Below are 25,320 nucleotides of genomic sequence, written 5' to 3'. Positions count from 1 at the left end.
AGGGGTGCGAGTTGACCGCCATGATATATATTTGTTTTCAATTGTTTTTATTGTTTGTGGATTTGTGTGTCCTAACGTCCAAATAAAGCTATATATTTTATTATTGTTATCTTGATCTGAGTATTGAACCAGGTGTGCATGCCCATTTGTGTCTGTGCCCATTTGTGCTCACCGGAGGGCTTCATGACAGCAAGGGGCTATGGAATGCCCGCATGTCTCCCATCTCAGTACTCCTATGAAGGTTTTTATAGAGATTGCTAAATGTTTAATACAGTGCAGTCCAAATAATGGCAGGTTTAAAGATGATAAAAAAAGGTAAAAAATAGTTTTATAAAAATATATTAAAAAAATTAAAGGCTTAACTCATGCGATTTTAACCCCTCCATAAATAAAAATGTATACAACAGTCTTTAGCATCTGGCTTACTACGCTAGATGTATATGTGTTTGTAGATAAACTGTACCAGTCAGCCATCTCCATGTCTTGGAGGCTGAATTATGCCATGAAGTATATTGCAAACCAACATTTAGAGCTTATTTTTATGAGCTCTCTAGAACCCGTTTAGGACCTAGCTTTTCTAATACAGTGCATGAGTTATGATGATATAAAGTAGCATGACTTTACCAGACCAATATAAAACATTTTCAATATCTTTTTGTTCTGTCAAAACCTATAGACAAAAATATAGAGCACAGTGACTAATTATGTATGAAAGCTGGTACCACATGAAATGGCCAGTGTTCTATCACATGTTCCGGAATACTCTTATTACATCAACTAAAAACAGATGTATGACTCATTAATACATTTTATAGCTGAAATGCTGTGATTCAGTATCAGCCAGTTCACAGGTCACATCTGTAGCCTCATTCAGGATAGCTATTTAGCATTGAGTCCATTACTGAGATGCTTGTGGATTTTTTTCAGTTCTCAGACACGTGTAGTCTACAATTTACTACAAAGGCAAGTCAAGGCTCTTAGCAGTGAAAATGCAGTAAATCAGATGTTCTGTCCTTTTCTACTTTTCTAACAGCATTATAATATCAGTAAAGCATTGCCATGCTTACATGCAAATAATAGACCTAATTTCTGATAGATTGGAATTCTAACTTACCTAAGTTGTGGCCAGGGAATAATTGGGGGACACCAATCCCACATGGATCTAACAGTTGTGTATAAAGTGGATAAGTTATTTATTGCTTAGACTGATTTATTAAGGCAGTATTGTACAATGTAAGCACTTTTTACCATTTTCCTTTCGTGTCCCCTATTTCTTCATATATTGTAAGCTTGTGATCAGAACCCTCACTCCTCTTGGTATCTGACTTATACTTATTCTGTAATGTCTTTATTGTCTGTACAAATCCTCTATAAAATTGTAAAGTGTTGCGGAATTTTTGGCACTATAAAATGAAAAATAATTATTCTATTATTACTACTTTATTATTATAGGTCATTTTTATCAGTTTGGTGGGGATCTGATATCCGGTAATCCATTGTTCAGATGTAGGCACTTGTGATAGCGTCCGAATGTGAGAAATGTACAAAGCAGAACAATACAAAACACTGTTTAGAAGAAAATGGGAGATAATGAAATTGTTTAAAAAAAATGAGCATCAATGCAAAATCTGTAGTGTGTAGGTACAGATTTTGCATTGATGCTCAGAAACTTCAAGATACACCTCGTTTCTGAATAAATAATGCGGAAATAACAAATACAGCTTAGCTTGTGAACTGTATTCAGTGATGCATTCATGAAGACTTTCTGTGCTGATATATTTTAAATAATTTTTTGCTCTTATTTTCTAGCTTTATTTTAGCATTACCACAAGGTACAGTATTGCGTTTCGCTAATTTGCTGTTTGTGTTTTATTTTCAGATAACCTTTTTTATGCTGCTGTCGGCTGTTTGTGTCATGCTTAACTTGGCGGGTTCCATTCTTTCTTGTCAAAATGCTCAACTAGTCAGTTCTCTTGAAGGCTGTCGATTGGTAAGTACCCATATTGTGACCCACTATACAGTATATTGACCTGAATATTAGTTTATTTTGTTTATATTTTATATTTGAATTACAATATATTTATAAATCATATTGCAGTGATAAAAAAATCTCAGCTTTTCCACTACCCTAGGAAAAAAATACTCCTATTAGAAGACTGAAAGGGCCCTCAAAGTTAATGTACAAGACTTGGCACTTTTCTTTGGGTATAAAGAAGTGATCAGCCAATATCCTACTACTGAAGTCTCATATGTTTGTCTGCTACTTTGTTCTGCTGGAAATGAGCAACAACCATATAGGTAAAAATAGAACTTGTTTCAGATTTGAAGTATAGAAGTAAAAGCACACTGTATAAAACACAATGGGACAAATAGGGGACCTTGACTAAAAGAAAAATGGTATGTATTACCCATATTAACCACTCACAGTTCAGCTTTCATTTCTTATAGTGTGCTTGAAAAATTAAAGAGATGATTGAGCAGCAGTGTGAGCAGCATCTTCTTACCTCTGCACCCTATATTCAGTATTAGATGAGATAGACTGGGTGAACAGCAATATGATCAGCCTTTTCTTACCTCCATGCCCCTTTATATTCAGTAATAGACTGGATATACAGGGTGGATGGTAGTGTGAGCAGCCACTTCTTATCTCAGTACCACTGGTATCCCGAATATTAGATCAAAATGACAGACATAACAGCAGTATGAACAAACTCTTCTTACCTTCTTACCTCCACACATCTGGTACCTACAGTATTAGATCAGAAAGATGGTGTGGATAGCAGTATGAGCAGCCTCTTCTTACCTCAGCATGAATGGTTTTTCCAATATTACAGTGTCTTGGTATTCGGCTCTCTGGAACTTTTCAAACTTTTCCCACATATCATGCTTCAAACATAAAGATACCAAAAGTAAATTTTTGGTGAAGAATCAACAAGTGGAACACAATTGTAAAGTTTAATGAAATTTATTGTTTTTTAATTTTTTGGAAATTCAAAAACTGAAAAGTGGGGCGTGCAATATTATTCGGCCCCTTTACTTTCAGTGCAGCAAACTCACTCCAGAAGTTCATTGTGAATCTCTGAATGATCCAATGTTGTCCTAAATGACCAATGATGATAAATATAATCCACCTGTGTGTAATCAAGTCTCCGTATAAATGCACCTGCTCTGTGATAGTCTCAGGGTTCTGTTTGCAGCACAGAGAGCATCATGAAGACCAAGGCAACAGGCAGGTCCGCGATACTGTTGTGGAGAAGTTTAAAGCCGGATTTGGATAGAAAATGATTTCCAAAACTTTAAACATCCCAAGGAGCACTGTGCAAGCGATCATATTGAAATGGAAGCAGTATCATACCACTGCAAATCTACCAAGAACCGGCCGTCCCTCTAAACTTTCATCTCAAACAAAGGAGAAGACTGTTCAGAGATGCAGCCAAGAGGCCCATGATCACTCTGGATGAACTGCAGAGATCTACATCTGAGGTGGGACAGCCTGTCCATAGGACAACAATCACTCGTACACTGCACAAATCTGGCCTTTATGGAAGAGTGGCAAGAAGAAAGCCATTTCTCAAATATATCCATAAAAAGTGTAGTTTAAAGTTTGCAACAAGCCACCTGGGAGACACACCAAACATGTGGAAGAAGGTGCTCTGGTCAGATGAAACCAAAATCGAACTTTTTGGCAACAATGCCAAGCGATATGTTTGGCGTAAAGGCAACTTAGCGCATCACCCTGAACACACCATCCCCACTGTCAAACATGGTGGTGACAGCATCATGGTTTGGGCCTGCTTTTCTTCAGCAGGGACTGGGGAGATGGTTAAAATTGATGGGAAGATGGATGGAGCCAAATACAGGACCATTCTTGAAGCAAACCTCTTTGAGTCTGCAAAAGACCTGAGACTGGGATGGAGATTTGTCTTCCAACAAGACAATGATCCCAAACATAAAGCAAAATCTACAATTGAATGGTTCACTTATTATATCCAGGTGTTAGAATGGCCAAGTCAAAGTCCAGACCTCAATCCAATTGAGAATCTGTGGAAAGAGCTGAAAACTGCTGTTCACAAACGATCTACATCAAACCTCACTGAGCTCGAGGTGTTTGTCAAGGAAGAATGGTCAAAAATTTCAATCTGTCGATGTACAAAACTGATAGACATACCCCAAGCCACTTGCTGCTGTAATCACAGCAAAAGGTGGCGCAACAAAGTATTAAGTTAAAGGGGCCGAATAATATTGCACGCCCCACTTTTCAGTTTTTGAATTTCCACAAAAATTTTAAATAACCAATAAATTTCGTTCAACTTCACAATTTTGCTCCACTTTTTGTTGATTCTTCACCAACAATTTACATTTGGTATCTTTATGTTTCAAGCATGATATGTGGGAAAAGGTTGTAAAGTTCCAGGGAGTCGAATACTTTTGCAAGGCACTGTAGATCAGCAAAACAGGGTGGACAGAAGTGTGAGCAGCCTCTTCTTACCTCAACAACCCTGGTACCTCCAGTAATAGACTAGATAGAAAGGGTTGACAACAGTGTGAGCAGCATCTTCTTATTTCAGCAATCCTGATATCAAAAGTATTATGTCAGATAGACAGGGTTGATGGCAGTGTGAGCAGCCTCTTCTTACCTCAGCACCCTTGGTATCTCCAGTAATAGACTAGATAGACAGGATGGACGGTTGTATGAGCAGCCTCTTACTTTAGCACCCATGATATCACTACAGTAGCATTTGGTCAGATAGACAGGGTGTACAACAGTATGAGCAGCCTATTCTTACATATAGACCCCTGGTATCTACAGTTTAGATATGAATATCCATTGGGAGCCCATTTTACTACTCATGACGAGTAGAGATGGAGACTTCTTACTGCACGTTCTCACAAGCTCACATCCTATTGACATTCTAAGAACTTTTTGTGTAAGTGTAACAACATAAAGGCAATTTTAATTTTACATTGATTACCTCCATAGGCAAAATTAGCATGCTTTGATAATTAAAACGTATTTAGGAATTTAATTAAAATTATATTCTCCTTCCAGAGAATCGCTTTAAATTTGACACCAACATTGAGTTTTTTGGGGGTATTTTGAAATCTCTTTCTCTATCTATTAGTTGAAAGAATGCTAATATGATTTGTAGATTCCCCTAAACATCTTATCTTCTGAAAGAGTTTTAACTCCTATATGTTCCTCTACTTATAAAGGATTACATAAATCCCACATGTAATCCAGAAGACAAGAAGTTAACAGAAACGTAACAGCATGCTGTACTGACAGAAATACAAAGCGTGCCCCCTGTGAGTACAGTCTGTAGAATTTGTTGCATTTTGCCGTGTGCTAGAATAACTGTGTCCAGCAGACAAATGAGGTAAGAGACTCAGAGGCCTCTGTGGTTTATATTTAGCAAAGTGAATTGGCAAAAAACCAACTTCTAACACACTTGAAGTCTTTTAAACAGTAGGCCATCCTGCTATACTTCACTCATTTCCCTCTTTATTGCGTAAATTCTTTATAATATACTTAGTGAAAAAAAATATTTTATTGCCTACAGATTGTGCCAGAACACATCTGAATGGTATTTTTTTATACAGGCAGGATAAAATATGCTTATTTACTGATTTACCACTATTTTTATGGGAACTACTTAAAGTTGTTTTCCCATGAAAGATTTTTATGGCATATTGGCTGTTTCTGTATCTCCTATTGACTTTAAGACTTGGAGCGTGACCATGCACATATGCTAATTCTCCTCCAGTCACTTCTTTGACATGATTAGTGAGGGACCCAGTAGTCAAACCTTCGTTGATCTGACTTTTAGAGAACGTTCATATCTTTTTTTTTTTTTAATAGGGAATTAACCTTAATATTTGCTAGCTGTGTCTTTTTAGTCAGCTGTTGTGTTCACAATACTCTTTTTTTTATTTAAACTGACTAATTATATTGTAATGTATGTTGTGCATATATATATATATGGATGTGTGTTCATAATGTCATTTATTGCAACTGCTCGCATTATAGATGCTTTGATATTTAGGAAGGATAACCATGTAGAGTTCTTTTCCCCATGACAGTCTGTTTTTGAACTCTGAATGAAGAATAAAGTTTGTTGTTAAATTGTCAAATATCATAAAACACATCATTAATAGAAGTACATTATATATTTAATATATGTGCCTAATTATCTAATATGTTGACATAATTTCTGGTGTTTGACTACTACTCATTGTCACCTCTGCAGTCTATCAGTGGTGTCCATTTTTTCATAGGCAAGGAGTGCTGTGCTTGGAAGCTTTTGTTATGGAGCTTAACAAGTGCAGTTCTAAAGCTGGCTGGATCACAACATCCAAGTTTTGGTGCCCCTGTGCTCCTTCAATGCTATAGAGAAATAACTACCTCAGATTGCAACATAATGGAGTTGACAGTTTGGACCATTGGTGCAACTATGCCGCTGATCTGAAATGTTAATCAGGGCTGAAGCTCCACCAAGCAATTGGGAAGCTCTGAGGCAGGGGAAGAGTATGCTTCTGAAACTAAATGTGTTAGATGAACCCTTAGATTAGGTAACTAATTCATTTATATTCCTTTTCTGTGGACATTCTAAGTATATTTACTTTCTTTAGTTTATTTTCTAGATGTAATAATAATAATAATAATAATAATAATAATAATAATAATAATAATAATTTTATTTATATAGCGCCAACATATTCCGCAGCACTTTACAATTAAGCGGGGACATGTACAGACAAATTCAATACAAATTAAGACAATTTAAACAGTGACATTAGGGGTGAGGTCCCTGCGCGCAAGATTACAATCTACAAGTAAATGGGGGGACACAATAGGTGAAAAGTGCTTGTTATTTCTGGTCTTGCAATTATAATAAATATGGATTTTCATATAAAGCTGCATGATCCGGTCATCAGCCCATGTGTTTAAGTGCAATAGTCAAGTATCAAGTGCAGTTATCGTGTGCATGGAGGGTGTGGAGACAGATGAATAGTAGGGTGCATATTCAGAATAATATTTGGAAGGAGGGAACAGGGCAAAGTTAGTTTACTGAGTAGTTGATGTGGTTGGCTTGTTTGAAAAGATGGGTTTTCAAAGCGCGCTTGAAAAGATCGGGGCTAGGTATCAGTCTGATCATCTGGGGAAGTGCATTCCAGAGAGCTGGCGCAACATGAGAGAAGTCTTGGAATCGGAGGTGCGAGGTTCGAATTACAGGGGATGCTAGTCTTAGGTCATTTGTAGAATGGAGGGCACGTGTAGGGCGATAGACAGAGATGAGAGAGAAGATATAAGGCGGTGCAGAACTGTGGAGAGCTTTGTGGGTGAGAGAGATGAGTTTATACTGGACCCTGTAATGAATTGGTAGCCAGTGTAATCACTGGCACAAGATGGAGGCATCGGTGAAGTGGCTGGACAGAAATATGACACTGGCTGCCATACTCAAGCTGGATTGGAGAGGAGAAAGTTTGGTAAGAAGGAGACCGATCAGAAGAGAGTTGCAGTAGTCAGGATGAGAATGAATAAGAGCGACAGTAAGAGTCTTAGCAGTTTCAAAGGTGAGAAAAGGTCGGATTCTGGAGATGTTTTTAAGATGCAGGTGACAAGAGCGAGTGAGTGATTGGATATAGGGAGTAAAAGAAAGTTTGGTGTCCAATGTGACCCCAAGACAGCGGGCATGCTGCTTGTGAGTTATAGTTGATCCATCCAGGGTAATTTCGATGTTGGGTAGAGTGAGGTTAGTAGAAGGGAGAAACACAAGAAGTTCCGTTTTGGAGAGATTTAGTTTCAGATAGAGGGAGGACATGATGTTAGAGAAAGCAGACAGACAATCCTTGGTATTTTGAATTAGGGTAAGGGTGATGTCAGGGGAAGAAGTGTGTAATTGGGTGTTGTCAGCATAGAGATGGTACTGGAACCCAGGGCCGGACTGGCCATCTGGCAATTCTGGCAAATGCCAGAAGGGCCGGTCTGGTTGTGGGCTGCCTTGTCTGCTAGATTACTAACAGAATCGGTGTTCTCAAGACTCCTATACTGTTAAGAGCTGTGATGGAGCACAAAGTCGCAGACTTCGTCACTTACCCCAGCAGGCCACGGGTATCATTAGAAATATTGGTCTTGTAGTAAGTCTTCCTTTCCTCCATCCTGGGTAATATTAGTAATATATCCCATCTGGTTCATGGGGACGGGAACAATATGGGCCTGTGTGACTTCAAATGCCAGGACTGCATTTCTTCCCCAGTCCGTACCTGCTGGAACCCAAATCTGCTGATTGTTTGTCCAATAGGGGCAGTGTATAGAGAGAAGAGGAGGGGGCCTAGGACTGAGCCCTGCGGAACCCCGATAGTAAGGGGACGAGGAGAGGAAGAGGAGCCGGCAAAAGATACAGTGAAGGAGCGGTCAAAGAGGTAGGAGGAGAACCAGGAGAGGGCTGTCCTTGAGGCCTATAGAGTGGAGCATAGAGAGGAGGAGCTGATGATCCACAGTGTTGAATGCTGCGGAGAGATCTAGGAGAATCAGCAGGGAACAATGACCTTTGGATTTAGCTGTTATTAGATCATTAGAGACTTTTAGTGAGGGCAGTTTCAGTGGAGTGTAAAGAGCGGAAACTAGATTGTAAGGGGTCGAGAAGAGAGTTATCCAAGAGATAGCGGATTAGACGGGAGTGAACCTAGCGTTCCAGGAGTTTAGAGATGAAGGAAAGGTTAGCGACAGGTCTGTAGTTAGCAGTGCAGTTCTGGTCCAGGGATGGCTTTTTAAGTAAAGGGGTTATGATGGCATGTTTAAATGAGGAGGGAAAGATAGCTGAAGAAATAGAGAGGGTACATATTTTAGTCAGGTGAGTGGTGACCACTGGTGAGGGAGACTGCAGGAGATGTGAAGGAATGGGGTCACTGTTGCAGGTGGTAGGCCGAGCAGAAGCAAGGACCTTGGAAACTTCTTCTGAAGCAGGCTCAAAGATGTCTAGTGAGCTTGAGGTGCGGCGGGCAGGGGCTCCAGGCACTGAGGAGATTGGGCTGAGATATCCTGATCAACGTGGTTGATTTTTTTCTAGGAAATAAGTGGCCAGATCCTCACCGCTGAGGTAGCCATTTTTAGGGCACCATCCATTCATACGTTGCCTCTGAAAGATCTTCAATCACAATGTTTTCTTGTAACAAAAGCTAGGTGACTTTTATTTCCTTTGCTACATATTTCTTAGAATATTAGCAATCAGGTAGGTTAGGACTAGTGATGAACGAGTATGCTCGTTTCTCGGGTTTTCCCAAGCACGCACACGTGGTCTCCGAGTATTTATGTCTGCTCGGAGATTTAGTTTTCATCGCTGCAGCTGAATGATTTAGAGCTATTAGCCTGCTTGATTACATGTGGGGATTCCCTAGCAACCAGGCAACCCCCACATGTACTCAGCCTGGCTAGTAGCTGTAAATCATTCAGCTGCCGCAGCGAAAACTAAATCTCCAAGCAGTCATAAATACTTGGAGGTCACCCAAGCATGCTTGGGAAAACCAAAGAAACGACTATATTCACTCATCACTAGTTAGGACCAGCAAAAGACAACTATAATCTAAAGTAAATTAGAAGCAATGAACTAAGACTGGTTCAAGAATATTGGAGTGCACACCTCTTATCTAATGAACGTGGATATTATCAGGGCCGGCGTTAGAGGCAGGCAGACTAGGCAGCTCCCTAGGAACCCCGCTCTCCAGGAGCCATCAGCCAGTGGCATACCTCTAATAGCACCATACCACGCTGCCACTATGGGGCCCGTGAGTGGGAGGCTGAATTATACTCTATGAGATGGCTGCATTGTACTCTATGGGGTGGCAGCATTATGATCTCTGGAGTGGCTGCATTATGATCTATGGGGTGGCTGCATTATGGTTTATGAGGGGCTGTGTTATACTCAATGAGAGCTGCACTATCAGGGCCGGCGTAAAAGGCAGGCAGACTAGGCAGCTCCCTTGGTCCCCCACTCTCCATGATGAGCCAGTGGCATCCCGCTAATAGCGGCACACCACGCTGCGGCTATGGGGCCCATGAGTCAGGGAGGTCCTCCTGGCACCAGCATCACCCCACACGCTCCATTATACTATATCAGGAGGGCTGCATTATATTCTATGGGGGCTACATTATATTCTATGAAGGGGCTACATTATACCCTATGAGGGGACTACATTATATTCTGTAGAGGGTTTGCATTGCATTCTATGAGGAGGCTACATTATATTCTATGGGAGCTTCATTATACTCTATGAGCGGCTACATTATATTCTATGGGGGGCCGCATTATACTATAGGCGGGGGCTGCATTATACCTTATGAGGGAGCTACATTATATTCTATGGGGGGCTGCATTATACTATGAGAGGGGCTGCATTATACTCTATGAGGGGACTACTTTATATTCTATGGAGGGACTGCATTATACTATATGAGGGGGATGCATTATACTCTATGAGGGGGCTACAATATATTCTGTGGGGGCTGCATAATATTATATTAGGGGCCTGCATTATATTTTGTGGGGGAGCTACATGATATTCTGTGGGGCTTCATTGTACTCTATGAGGGGGCTACATTATATTCTGTGGGGTGGCTGAATTATACTATATGGCAGTGGTCCCCAACCTTTATGACCTTGAGATCCACATTCAGCTTAGAGAGAGGGTCGCGAGCCACATTTAGCACGGAGAGAGGGTCTCGAGCCACATCCAGCTCCCACCCCCTTCAAAGTAGTGTCACTCAAAGCCCCCATTACAGGTATAATGATAACCAAAGCTTTTCCACAGAAATCACTCCAGAGCAGTACACTGAGATCCAGGGGTTCTCACAATACCCCCATTCAGTATTCTCCCAACACACTGTCACATCCAGCTTTGAGCACCTCCTCTAACAGGTAGTACAAACCTCCAGTGTATCATACCTAAAACATCTCTAAACACCTAAGACCAGTAAATGTGCATCCATATCTGCAATTCTGTGCAGGGATACTCACAAAATTCACAATTTTGAGATGTAGTCTTCATACCTGTTTGCTAGACCTGGACCTAATGCATCAAGCTGGCAGACAGTCGCGAGCCACAATTCATGGGGCCGCGAGTCACATGTGGCTCCCGAGCTACAGGTTGGGGAGCCCTGCTATATGGGATGGCTGCATTATAGCCTATGGGGTGGCTGCATTATGATCTATGGGGTGGCTGCATTATGCTTATGGGGTGGCTGTATTATGCTTTATGAGGGGCTGTATTTTACTCTAGCAGACTATGAGCAGTGCATTATACTATACGTACTATATGGGACCTGCATTATACTGTATCGAGGACTATGGGGAATGGAATGCATTTTACTATTTGAAGAACTGTAGGGAGTGCATTGTACTACATGAATGACTATGGGGGTGCATTACACTATATCAAGGACTATGAAAAGTGTATTATACTGTATGGAAGACTGAGGAGTGTATTTTAATATATGAAGGACTAAGAGGAGTGTATTATACTATATGGAGGACTATGGAGAGTGTATCATACTACATGGATGACTATGGGGAGTGTATTATACTATATGGAGGACTATGGGGAGTGTATTATAATATATGGAGGACTACTTATAGTGTATTATACTATATGCGTGACTATGGGGAGTGTATTATGCAATATGGAGGACTATGGACAGTGTATTATACTATATAGTGGACTATTAGGAGTGAATTATACTAGGTGGAGGACTATGGGGCACACTATGTCATACGGAAGACTACGGGATGTGCATTATATACTATGGAGGACTGTGGGATGCATTATGCTATGTAGAGGACTATGGGGTGTATTACACTAAATAAGCAAAATGCTGCCTATTCATTGAGAGATTGGATGGTTTATGCCAGAACAAAAATCATTGTTCTCAGCAGCACATAGCCCAGCAAAAACTGCAGATATGCTGCTGATAATATTATATTGTATGGTGACAGATTGATCTATTAAAGATTGTTCTCTCCCCGTCATTGTTCCTCATTCATTGGAAAGGGTCCAGGAAAAACGCGATGAACAACTTCAATATTGTTGATTACACTCATTTAACGGCCTGGATACAGCGCATGTAAATACAACCAAAATGCGTCTGTGTGATGCGCAATATGTTAGCATTTGGTGCCCCAATTTGAACTTTTGCCTAGGGTCTCACTTTGCCTAAAACCGGCCTTGGATATAATGACATGTATACTTTCTAAATCAAGTATTTTTTAGATATATTATATTTTTATAAGTACCACCAACTACACTGCCCTTATAACAAGCCAATCATAGTGTCCCACATAACTGTGTCACAAGTTATAGCACTCATGTAACAGTTTGTAATAGTATCTTTTTCTGCCTCAATACAAAGCCAGCCAACCATCTCAATGCTAACCAGTCCAACTACCCCATTGAAGGAAACAGCCAGCGATATTGCCTTTGTGATAAAAAGAGCTACTTCATTCTCTTCCGTTGCTCACATCTTCCACAGTTAGACAATTAAAGAATTCTACAGCTCTATAGATGCTCACTCAATTTTGAAAGCTATAGTGGAAGATATTAGGGTAACTTATAGCTTGTGTGTCACAATGAAAAAATGTCTAACAGAGTCAATAAGGAGAAAGGGTCCTTGATATTATTGATCTTCTCGTGTGAGCCAAGGGAACCTGTTGTCCCCCTTAGGGTACAGGACCTATGTGAAATTGCAGCCCCTGTACTGACTATAGTTATGCCCCTAACAGTGGTAAAGTTCCAACAATCCATCTCTCACATGTTATGTAGGATGATTGCAAAGTATGGTGGAGTGGTAATGGTTGTCGTTTAGATGCCATAATATCATCACATGCAAATATGAATACACTGACAATATTTTTAAGTTTATACCCATTTGTACAAAACATTTACTTTTTCTTTTGTTTTTGTTTGCTTTCCCAGCTTGCTAGCATTTCATATGTGATATATTTGTGACTGATATAAGCATTGTTAAAAACTATTCTATTCTGCTGAAATAAAACGATTGACTGTATTCTTCTTCAGCCTTCTCTATTATTTTACACAGACAGGAAAGAATGCAGTTTATAACTAGAGCTTGGGTTTTTCAAACTCAAAATGATTCAAGAAGACAAACTAGTAGAGATGAACAAATCTGACAAAATTAATTTGTCAAATCAGCAGATTTTACTGGGATATCCGATTCACAGCACATTTATACTCCATGAATTGAATGCCCATTAATATGCTCTAGCCTTAATAAATGTAAGATGTAAGAAAAAAAACATAATATTCACCACTCTGGCCACCCCAGCTGCTTGCGCTCTGCCATACGGTCCTTGGCGCATCTTCATGCTAGGCCAGGATCTCCAGTCACAGCTAGGCTGAGGACATCTGAGTGCATGCATGTAAGATTGTATATAACATGTGCTCTGTGACCCTACGGTGCACACTCTAGCCTGGGACGTTCGGCTGTTACAGGGCCCAGGATGACTACAAGGTAGTCCTAGGTCTAGTCGTGGCTGGGAGTCCCGGCCTAATATGAGGATGTGCTGAGGATGATACAGGGGAGCACAAGAAGAGGATTCAGAGATCCTCCAAAAAATAGAAAAAAACAGCAAAACAAGGCAGAGCTTCTTACCTGCCTAGGCCTCTAAACAAATGCACTATCAGGATGCAGTGGGCCCATTTTTGTCTTGTAAACTGTGGTGTCTGTTCACATGGGGTGCATTTGGATAGCGCTGGGCAGGCCCGCCTGATCTAATAGAAGGGTGTTACTACTAGGCCTGCCTGGATGCTGTGCATCTCCATTGTGTGAACAGCGCCACATACAAGTCTTTTATGTGCAGCATTGTGCCAAGCAGCCACCCCCTCCATTAGTTTGGTAGGTTGAGAGTGGCTGCCTCATCGGTTATGCTGCACCTGTGTTGTCTCCATCTTAACCACATGGGTCCACTGCATCCTGATAGTGCATTTGTTTAGAGGCCTAGGCAGGTAAGAAGCTCTGCCTTGTTTTGATGATACAGGGGAGATTAAGAAGTAGAGGAGACTGGAAAGGTAAATGGTGAAGTATTAGGGTTTTTTTTCCCCACCTTTCGACGGCCCTCTATTGTTTAGCAAAACTGCACCTAGCACTCTCATGAATGTGCATGGACCAAATTACAAAAAAACTGCATTCTGAAAATAAAGAGCTTTGTACAATTCAATTCCAGTCAAATACGTTTGTGTATCTTTACGAACTAGAATAGGTAGACACCAACTTAGTAAATCTGAAGTACTACATCACATAATACAAAATAAATGTAATTTGCTGTGTAGAACACCACAATATGCATTGTGTCTCTGAGCACCCATATAATGTTTTGTATATCCTTTGGTGGTCACTATGCAGTTCCTGCTGACCCACCTGGCAGTACCATAAAGAGTAAGGAAAGGAACCCTGATTTTAAAGCCGAGTCACTTATTAGGCTTGATGATTTTATCAAAATGATAGCAAGAAGTGTAGTAAGTGATACACAACAACAATTAGGGCTTTTGTCCCTATTTTATGAAAACCTCACAATGAGAAGAGTAAACTTGGTGGTAGATTGCCTTTAACTTACAACACATTCAGAAATCATTCCTATTGACTCTGTAGACTGGCATTTTATATCATCCTAGAAGGTATATTTTGCTGATTATGAAAAAAATGTACTTATAGTTTCTGTGTCCCTTTAATGGAATTAACTGATCTACCTTAACCCAAACCAGGCAACTTAGACTAGAGTAGATCATGAAAGAAGAAAGATATACATAAAAAAGCTTAAAGTGTGACTGCAGACTTGTGAATCCGCAGAGAGCGCAAAATGCATGCTGTGAGGATTCACTGATGCTGCTATGGTGAGTGGGCAGTCATGTGATCTCAGGTGTGCAATTTGCATACTTCCTGCCACATTCCAACTCGAGGTGTCGACTCTCTCAATACCCTTGGATTGAGCAAAGCTGTGCACATCTAGTAGGCACATGATCGTATCATGTGCCTGCTACTCCTGGTGCCAGCACCAGAGAATACTCATGCACTATGAGGATTCACAAGTCTGCAGACTTGTAGCCTAAGGCCAATGTTTTAAGCATTTCTTTTTTTTTTACATCTACCTGCACTCTTAAAAGTAAAAATGTTCCTAAAATGATCTAATCCTTTTTCCATTTAATAAAAACATTATTGACCAAGACTATCAAGCATCCTTTTATGTAAACCTCATTTAAATATTATCACACCTGAAATAAGTCAAATTTTATAGCCATTCTCTGCCAGGTATGTGCAAACCATCTGTAAGGAAAATAAATTACTCTCAAGATGTGATGAATCAATGTAGTAACAAATGTTTTCTGGAATGACTGTATTTAAAGCATTGCATCAGAATGAACAACATGTATTGGAGTTGGGCAGCATTGGATAATTCGGCATGAAAATCCCTTTGCATAAAGCTTGATACCATTTACTAAACATTCCCAGCATTCACATATCCTGCAGTCTCTCTCACCAGTGGTCACCACTCACCTGACTAAAATATTTAACCTCTCTCTTTCTTCAGGTATCTTTCCCTCCTCATTTAAACATGCCATCATAACCCCTTTACTTAAAAAGCCATCTCTGGACCAGAACTGCACTGCTAACTACATCTCTAAACTCTTGGAACGCTTGGTCCACTCCCGTCTAATCTGCTATCTCTCGGATAACTCTCTTCTTGACCTCTTACAATCTGATTTCCGCTCTTTACACTCCACTGAAACTGCTCTCACTAAAGTCTCTAATGACCTAATAACAGCTAAATCCAAAGGTCATTGCTCTCTGCTGATTCTCCTGGATCTCTCTGCCGCATTTGACACTGTGGATCACCAGCTCCTCCTCACTATGCTCCGCTCTATAGGCCTTAAGGACACAGCCCTCTCCTGGTTCTCCTCCTACCTCTCTGACCGCTCATTCACTGTATCTTTTGCCGGCTCCTCTTCCTCTCTTCATCCCCTTACTATCGGGTTCCGCAAGGCTCAGTCCTAGGCCCCCTCCTCTTCTCTCTTTACATGGCCCCTATTGGACAAACAATCAGCAGATTTAGGTTCCAGTATCATCTCTATGCTGATGACACCCAATTATACACTCCTTCCCCCGACATCACCCCTACCCTAATTCAAAATACCAAGGATTGTCTGTCTGCTGTCTCTAACATCATGTCCTCCCTCTACCTGAAACTAAATCTCTCCAAAATGGAACTTCTTGTGTTTCTCCCTTCTACTAACCTCACTCTACCCAACATCGAAATTACCCTGGAGGGTTCAACCATAACTCCCAAGCAGCATGCCCGCTGTCTTGGGGTCACATTCGACACCGAACTTTCTTTTACTCCCTATATCCAATCACTCACTCGCTCTGGTCACCTGCATCTTAAAAACAACTCCAGAATCCGACCTTTTCTCACCATTGAAACTGCTAAGACTCTCGCTCTCATTAATTCCCGTCTGGACTACTGCAACTCTCTTCTGATCGGTCTCCCTCTTACCAAACTTTCTCCTCTCCAATCCATCTTGAATGCTTCAGCCAGAGTCATATTTCTGTCCAGCCGCTTCACCGATGCCTCCTTCTTGTGCCAGTTATTACACTGGCTACCCATTCGCTACAGGGTCCAGTATAAACTCCTCTCTCTCACCCACAAAACTCTGCACAGTTCTGCACCGCCTTATATCTCTTCTCTCATCTCTGTCTATCGCCCTACACGTGCCGTCCGTTCTACAAATGACCTAAGACTAACATCCTCTGTAATCCGAACCTCACACCTCCGTCTCCAAGACTTCTCTCGTGCTGCGCCAGCTCTCTGGAATGCACTTCCCTAGACGATCAGACTGATACCTAGCCCCGACCTATTCAAGCGCGCTTTGAAAACCCATCTCTTCAAACAAACCTACCACATCAACTACTCAGTAAACTAACTTTGCCCTGTTCCCTCCTTCCAAATATTACTCTGAATCTGACCCCTACTATTCATCTGTCTCCACACCCTCCATGCACACGATAACTGCACTTGATACTTGACTATTGCACTTAAGCACACGGGCTGATGACTGGATCATGCAGCCCTAATGTCACTGTTTAAATTGTCTTAACGTGTATTGAATTTGTCTGTACATGTCCCCGCTTAACTGTAAAGTGCTGCGGAATATGTTGGCGCTATATAAATAAAAATTATTATTATTATTATTATTATTCCCAAAAGTGTTAATAGAGTCAGTATACAAGGCATAAGGCATCAAATGGTGTGCATCACAGTGGAGAACTCCGCAGTACACGGTTTGCTCAGACAAGTGTATAGCTTTATACAGTCTTTGTGCATATTATATGCATCATTCCGTTTGATACTTGTACATATGTACACAGTGAAAAAGACAAGTTTTGTTCTACATCTTGCACATTCCGCATACAGTACTTTCAATAGATCTCTTCTTCTTTCCACAGAAACTAAAACTATAGGGATTTTACTAAACATCCCAATAGATTATTTAATGTCCAATCCCGTGTTTGGAAACAATGTCCAAAAAATGCCCATCGTTCGTTCGAATCAAAACTCACATGATAGCTGAAATGTGTTGCATCTGTCAATCTAAAAAAAAAAGCAATGTAATCTAACAAATCATTGCCGGCAGTCCTTCAATTTTTCATTATTTCTTAGTTTCCACTTAATCAGCTGCGTGCTGTTTTCAATTTCTGCCTTTTCTATTTCACATCTCTTGGTATTCCCTTTATTAAAGCTGATGAATCCAATTTCAGTTAACATTAGTATTCATTCTATATCATGCATAAAATAGTTCATTTAAAATCACAATATTCAATAATGTGCTGCGTTGAAATCCAACTTGAGCTTGGTGCCATCTTCTTTATTAGGACACTGGGAGCTCTTTAAAGAACGACAATTTAAACCAGGTCTTGACCTCCGCTTAATCTCTCTGTAAAATATGCAATTCAGTGTGACATGCTATTTGCAGCTGTCAGGATTACGAATCATTTGCAATTAGCTTAATAAGAAAAACACGAAACAAAACAGATTCATCTCACTGGACATGCTCATAATGTACAGTTCATACAGTTTAACAGCCATCAGTGTAACAGCTATTATGGTCTAGTGAAAAATCTAAGTACAGTGATTAGAATGGAAATACAATTGCGTAAATCATGATTTGACTACATGTGACTGTTATGTATCATATGGTATAAGTGATTGGGATTATAAAACCTCTGAAAAATGGAAATCAAACACAGAGGTCATTGGATAGTGGATATTCTTAAACATCTATGTGTAAAATTTGGTGCAAGTACAAAAACTGCAAAGATCTGGTTGACCAAGAAGGGCAATAAAGCAAGATTTTGATAGTTTCCCCACCTATAAAGAATGGAGAGGTCGGAAATTTTTATAGCTACACTTCAACTGTGAGAGACAGAATGTAAAAATGAAAACCATAAAATCAAATTGCATGATTTTTAAATAATTAAGTTGAATTGTATTGCAATCCAGATGTATCAGAGTTGGAGCACGTTGAGGGACATATGGATTATCAGAAAATAGATGAGGATTACCGTAATTTTTTAGTTTTACTTTTACATTAATAAATGGGTAAAAGGGGTCGGGGTATGTTTATTTCAATTTAATTACTTTTTTCTGTGCATTTATTTCAATTTAAAGGACTTTTTCCTGTGTCTTTGTCTTTGTTATTTTTGACTACGGGGTTAGTAATGGGGTGTCTGATAAATGCCTATCCATTACTAACCCATGGGCTTGATATCAGCGGACACAAACCAGCTGACATCAACCCCAAAACTATTACCCCACTTACCAACCACAAGGGCAATCGGAAAAAGCCTGGCATTAGAATTGGCACATCTAATGGATGTTCCTTTTCTTGGGCTGCTGCAGGCTGCTAATTTTAGGCTGGAGAGGACCAATATTCATGGCCCCTTCCCAATATGGGAATACTAGCCCCCAGCTGTCCGCTTTAGCTTAACTGGTTACCGAAAATGGGGGAAACAATATGCAGTTTCTTAAAATGATTTATTTAAATAATAATAATAAAACAGAGTGTAGACACCTGTATTTTTGATATCCAGACAAGATAAAGTGGACAGCTGGGGGATGCAGCCAGCAGCTGTCAGTTTTGCCTGTGTTAGTTATCAAAAATAGACGAGACCCTGCACCTTTTGTTTCCACACAGTGTGATGGCCAAGCACAGCCATACTAATACTTGACATTGCTGTGATTGAGCTGGAAGAGCCCAGAGAGGAAAGCTTGTTGATTGGCTGTGCTGCAGCCTTTTAACAACCTTTGTTTGGGCTGCCAAACCCGAACAGTAGCACAGACTTTTTTGGAGAAGTCTGTGTTTGGGGTCCGTGCATGAATACTAGTTGTGCGGTATGGACTCCGAACATTACCGTTCGGGTTCGTCAGCAGGTTTTTGCTACCTCATCTGAGAGCAGGCTGATTTAGGCAAAGAGAAGCTGAATCCAACAATGTATCACTTACTTGTTGTAGCTGTTCTGATACAATTAGCACTTTTAGATTTAGAATGAAGCAGAGCTGTGAAAGCTAACCACGCCCAGACCAGACTCTCCGTGTGCAAAGTCTATAGACAGTGAGATGTTTACTTGCCGGACTAGTCAATCTCTTAGTGATCAATACTTCAATGCTGGTAAGCAGCATGCCCTTTTCCTTTTTTTATGCCATTTCTGGTACATAAAAAGGGTTTTTCTAGGACTACAATATTTCCCGAATAAGCCACCAATGTTTATTTGCTAGGAATCTGCACCAAATTGAATATTAACATACTATCCTGAACTTTTATTTATTCAGAAGTTTTAGAAACCTTTTAACCATTACTTTCAAAGCTAATCTGTTTTATATTTGACAATAAAATCTTGTATAATCATACTTTTCATCTGTCTTGAATGTTGAATCTTCACAATCAAAATAAGAACATAGTTAGGCATAAGTCCCACCTCAGTTTCAGTAGTCAATGTGCAGTCTTCTCACAGTCCCACGCTGAAGTAGATAAAATTCTGCTGCTTCTTTCTGAAATGTAGTCATATCAATCCATATTAAATGGAACGGAAAAAAATGACTTGAGAGGATATTGTATTTTTTTTTTTTCATTTGTAGCTTTGTCTATTTCAACATTTCCGTCTCCTCTGATTTCTAGGTTACCCAAAGTGTTTCCCAATGTACACTGGTAAATGTCAACCCTGTGATTAAAACCATTTTTCATGTAAGCATGATTTATTTCAGATCCATGTACCCTGAACTACTTTCTCTCTTCCCCAAAAGCTGGCAGGTTGTAATAAATGTGAAGATTGCATTTTTCTATTGAGTCATGAGTTGGACAATATACTTGAAGCACTGGAAGTAATACAATTTACTTAATAAGTGCACTGTCATATCACAAGAAAACAAGGTCATGTGTTACTCCAAGAAGTTTAATAAATGTTCTGCTGTAGTAACTTTTTTAAAGGATCACCCTTACAAATTCATGTCTTCTTCTTTTGATTGTTCTATACAGTTGGAGTAAAAACAATTCCATACAAATGGGGTTGTTGAGCCCCCAATCTTAAAAGTTATTGAGATATTCTGTTGTGTAAAAGCATAAATCTACATGCTGAGTATGGCACTTTTAAATAGAATTCCAAGCTGACTTCATTATTCTTTAAGGATTTATTTCATCCTATTAGGATATTGAATGTTATAGTGGGTAAAGAACAAGAATGGACACTTGTAATTTTTAATTTCCCTGCAAAGTTAAGGACTGGGCCAATGTGGCTTTACCCTGTGATGAAAGCTGTTGTCTGGGGATTAGAAGAGGTGGACATGCAGCAATTAGCTACTCATGCTATTTTTTAAAAGCAGTTGTCTTGAACATCTTGAACATAAAATTCCTTTAACAATAAAAAAAATGAGCTGAAACAATATAATACAGTCAATATAAAAATATGGCATTAAGCCTGCATTCTTTCCATAAAGAGGTTTTGCATTAGCTGGAATATATAATGGACAATTAATCAATCCGTAAACGCAGGGTCATTTGTATTAGCTATTATTTACTAATTACCTAAGAGACTTTCTATTATAATACATTCAAGTTAAATTTTCTTTTTTTTCTCTCTAATAGCAAAACAAAATGTATTTTCTTAAGATTTGCCATTGTTCCTTCAAGCCATTGTACCCCTAACCTCAATCCCGTGAAAATGACACAGGTTGACAAAATATGTCTAGTATGATGTGTTTATGGTTTTATCTATTGCAGAGATGATTGAATATTTTGATATTCATATTTGCCAGGTTTGAAAAATGTTTCCAATATAAATGTAACTGAACTCAAGTAAATAGAATGTTTAGACTGCAGCAACACAATGAAAGTGAAATGAGCGAAGTTGTCTATTATTTGTTTTAACACTTTATTATTCTTTAAATAGTTTTGATACCCTATTAGGATATTGGATGCTATAGTGAGTCGGTGTTAGGGTTGTCGGAACGCACCGAGTGTATATACAGGTCCTTCTCAAAAAATTAGCATATAGTGTTAAATTTCATTATTTACCATAATGTAATGATTACAATTAAACTTTCATATATTATAGATTCATTATCCACCAACTGAAATTTGTCAGGTCTTTTATTGTTTTAATACTGATGATTTTGGCATACAACTCCTGATAACCCAAAAAACCTGTCTCAATAAATTAGCATATTTCACCCATCCAATCAAATAAAAGTGTTTTTTAATAACAAACAAAAAAACCAACAAATAATAATGTTCAGTTATGCACTCAATACTTGGTCGGGAATCCTTTGGCAGAAATGACTGCTTCAATGTGGCGTGGCATGGAGGCAATCAGCCTGTGACACTGCTGAGATGTTATGGAGGCCCAGGATGCTTCAATAGCGGCCTTAAGCTCATCCAGAGTGTTGGGTCTTGCGTCTCTCAACTTTCTCTTCACAATATCCCACAGATTCTCTATGGGGTTCAGGTCAGGAGAGTTGGCAGGCCAATTGAGCACAGTAATACCATGGTCAGTAAACCATTTACCAGTGGTTTTGGCACTGTGAGCAGGTGCCAGGTCGTGCTGAAAAATGAAATCTTCATCTCCATAAAGCATTTCAGCCGATGGAAGCATGAAGTGCTCCAAAATCTCCTGATAGCTAGCTGCATTGACCCTGCCCTTGATGAAACACAGTGGACCAACACCAGCAGCTGACATGGCACCCCACACCATCACTGACTGTGGGTACTTGACACTGGACTTCAGGCATTTTGGCATTTCCTTCTCCCCAGTCATCCTCCAGATTCTGGCACCTTGATTTCCGAATGACATGCAAAATTTGCTTTCATCAGAAAAAAGTACTTGGGACCACTTAGCAACAGTCCAGTGCTGCTTCTCTGTAGCTCAAAAGTGGCTTTACCTGGGGAATGCGGCACCTGTAGCCCATTTCCTGCACACGCCTGTGCGCGGTGGCTCTGGATGTTTCCACACCAGACTCAGTCCACTGCTTCCTCAGGTTCCCCAAGGTCTGGAATCGGTCCTTCTCCACAATCTTCCTCAGGGTCCGGTCTCCTCTTCTCGTTGTACAGCGTTTTCTGCCACATTGTTTCCTTCCAACAGACTTACCATTGAGGTGCCTTGATACAGCACTCTGGGAACAGCCTATTTGTTGAGAAATTTCTTTCTGGGTCTTACCCTCTTGCTTGAGGGTGTCAATGATGGCCTTCTTGACATCTGTCAGGTCGCTAGTCTTACCCATGATGGGGGTTTTGAGTAATGAACCAGGCAGGGAGTTTATAAAAGCCTCAGGTATCTTTTGCATGTGTTTAGAGTTAATTAGTTGATTCAGAAGATTAGGGTAATAGGTCGTTTAGAGAACCTTTTCTTGATATGCTAATTTATTGAGACAGGTTTTTTGGGTTATCAGGAGTTGTATGCCAAAATCATCAGTATTAAAACAATAAAAGACCTGACAAATTTCAGATGGTGGATAATGAATTTATAATATATGAAAGTTTAATTGTAATCATTACATTATGGTAAATAATGAAATTTAACACTATATGCTAATTTTTTGAGAAGGACCTGTATATATATACTAGCTGAAGAGCTGTGGTTAGTTATAGTCCCTCACGTCTTTTATTTTCCCATCATGCCTCTCATTTTCTCCCTTACACCTCTCATTTTCCCCCTCACTCCTCTTATTTTCCCCCTCACTCCTCTCATTCCCCCCTAACACTTGTCATTTCGACCTCAATCTGTCATTTTCCGATCACTCCACTATTTTCCCTCACTCTCATTTTGCACTCCCATCTTTTCATTTTCACCTCACACCCCTCATTTTCACCTCAGTATATACATGTTTGTCATCTCCCTTATATATAGTATACACCTGTATATCTTCTCTTGTATATAGTATATACCTGTATGTCATCTCCCCTGTAAATAATATATACCTGCTGTATGTCAACTCCTCCTGTATATTGCATAAACCCATGTGTCATCTACTCCTGTATATAGCATATAACTGTATGTCATCTCTTCTGTATACACTATATACCTGTATGTCATCTCCTGTATATAGTATATACCTGTATGTCATCTCCCCTGTATACAGTATATACCTGCTGTATGTCATCTCCTCCTCTATATACTGTACCTATGTGTCATCTCCTCTTTTATATAGTATATACCTGTATGTCATCTCCTCCTATATATAGTATATACATGTGTCATCTCCTTCTCCTGTATATAGTATGTACCTGTAAGTGTTCTCCTCCTGTATATAGTATATACCTGTGTATCATCTGCTCCTGTATATAGTATATATCTGTGTGTCATCTCCTCCTGTATATAGTATATATGTGTCATCTCCTCCTGTATATAGTATATACCTGTGTGTCATCTGCTCCTGTATATAGTATATACCTGTGTGTCATCTCCCCTGTATATAGTATATACCTGTGTGTCATCTCCTCCTGTATATAGTATATACTTGTGTGTCATCTCCCCTGTATATAGTATATACCTGTGTCATCTCCTCCTGTATATAGTATGTACCTGTATGTCATCTCCTCCTGTATATAGTATATACCTGTGTGTCATCTCCTCCTGTATATAGTATATACCTGTGTCATCTCCTCCTGTATATAGTATATACCTGTGTCATCTCCCCTATGTATAGTATTTATGTGTCATCTCCTCCTGTATATAGTATATACCTGTATGTCATCTCCTCCTGTATATAGTATGTACCTGTGTCATCTCCCCTGTATATAGTATATACCACGTTGTCATCTCCTCCTGCATATAATATATACCTGTGTGTCATGTCCTCCTGTATATAGTATATACCTGTATGTCATCTCCTGTATATAGTATATACCTGTGTCATCTCCCCTGTATATATGTGTGTCATCTCCTCCTGTTTATAGTATATACCTGTGTGCCATCTCCTCCTGTATATAGTATATACCTGTGTCATCTCTCCTGTATATAGTTTACATCTGTGTCATCTCCTCCTGTATATACAGTAGTATATATATCTGTGTGTCATCTCCCCTGTATATAGTATATATCTGTATGTCATCTCTTCCTGTATTGGACCTCCTTCACACGTTATTTGGTCAGTATTTTAACCTCAGTATTTGTAAGCTAAATTGTCAGCCTGATAAACCCCCAGCCAACAGGAAGCCCTCCCACCTGGCAGTATATATTAGCTCACACATACACATAATAGACAGGTCATGTGACTGACAGCTGCCGTATTTCCTATATGGTACATTTGTTGCTCTTCTAGTTTGTCTGCTTATTAATCAGATTTTTATTTTTGAAGGATAATACCAGACTTGTGTGTTTTTTAGGGCGAGTTTCATGTGTCAAGTTGTGTGTGTTGAGTTGCATGTGGCGACATGCATGTAGCGACTTTTGTGAGATGAGTTTTGTGTGTAGCAACTTTTTGTGTGTCGAGTTGCATGTGACAGGTTAGTGTAGCAAGTTGTGTGCAGCAAGTTTTGCGCATAGCGAGTTTTATGTGTGGTGCGTTTTGAGTATATGCAAGTTTTGCGTGAGGCAACTTTTGCATGTGTTGCAACTTTTGTGCATGTGGCAATTTTTCCGCGTGTGCAAGTTTTGCGTGTGGCGAGTTTTCCATGAGGTGAGTTTTGCACGTGTGGCGAGTTTTGCATGTGGTGAGTTTTGCGCATGGCAAGTTTTGAGTGGCAACTTTTGTGTTTCGACTTTTATGT

The 25,320-nt window shown here is 39.7% G+C and overlaps 1 protein-coding gene across 4 annotated transcripts in view; it reads left to right on the top strand.

Moving 5' to 3' along the window:
- ENTREP2 (endosomal transmembrane epsin interactor 2) overlaps positions 1-25,320 on the top strand; it is a 1,647,307-nt gene that overhangs the window by 855,381 nt on the left and 766,606 nt on the right. For all 4 annotated transcript variants that reach the window (XM_069765839.1, XM_069765840.1, XM_069765842.1 and 1 more), the window contains one exon: positions 1,880-1,990. In XM_069765839.1, coding sequence (XP_069621940.1) covers positions 1,880-1,990 — 111 coding nt within the window. The remainder of the gene's footprint in view (positions 1-1,879; positions 1,991-25,320) is intronic.

The sequence above is a fragment of the Ranitomeya imitator genome, chromosome 4 (assembly GCF_032444005.1).
Source record: "Ranitomeya imitator isolate aRanImi1 chromosome 4, aRanImi1.pri, whole genome shotgun sequence".
NCBI classification, from domain to species: Eukaryota; Metazoa; Chordata; class Amphibia; order Anura; family Dendrobatidae; genus Ranitomeya; species Ranitomeya imitator.
The sequence above is the reverse complement of the archived record's forward strand: the minus strand, read 5'-3'. Positions and strand labels throughout refer to the sequence as shown.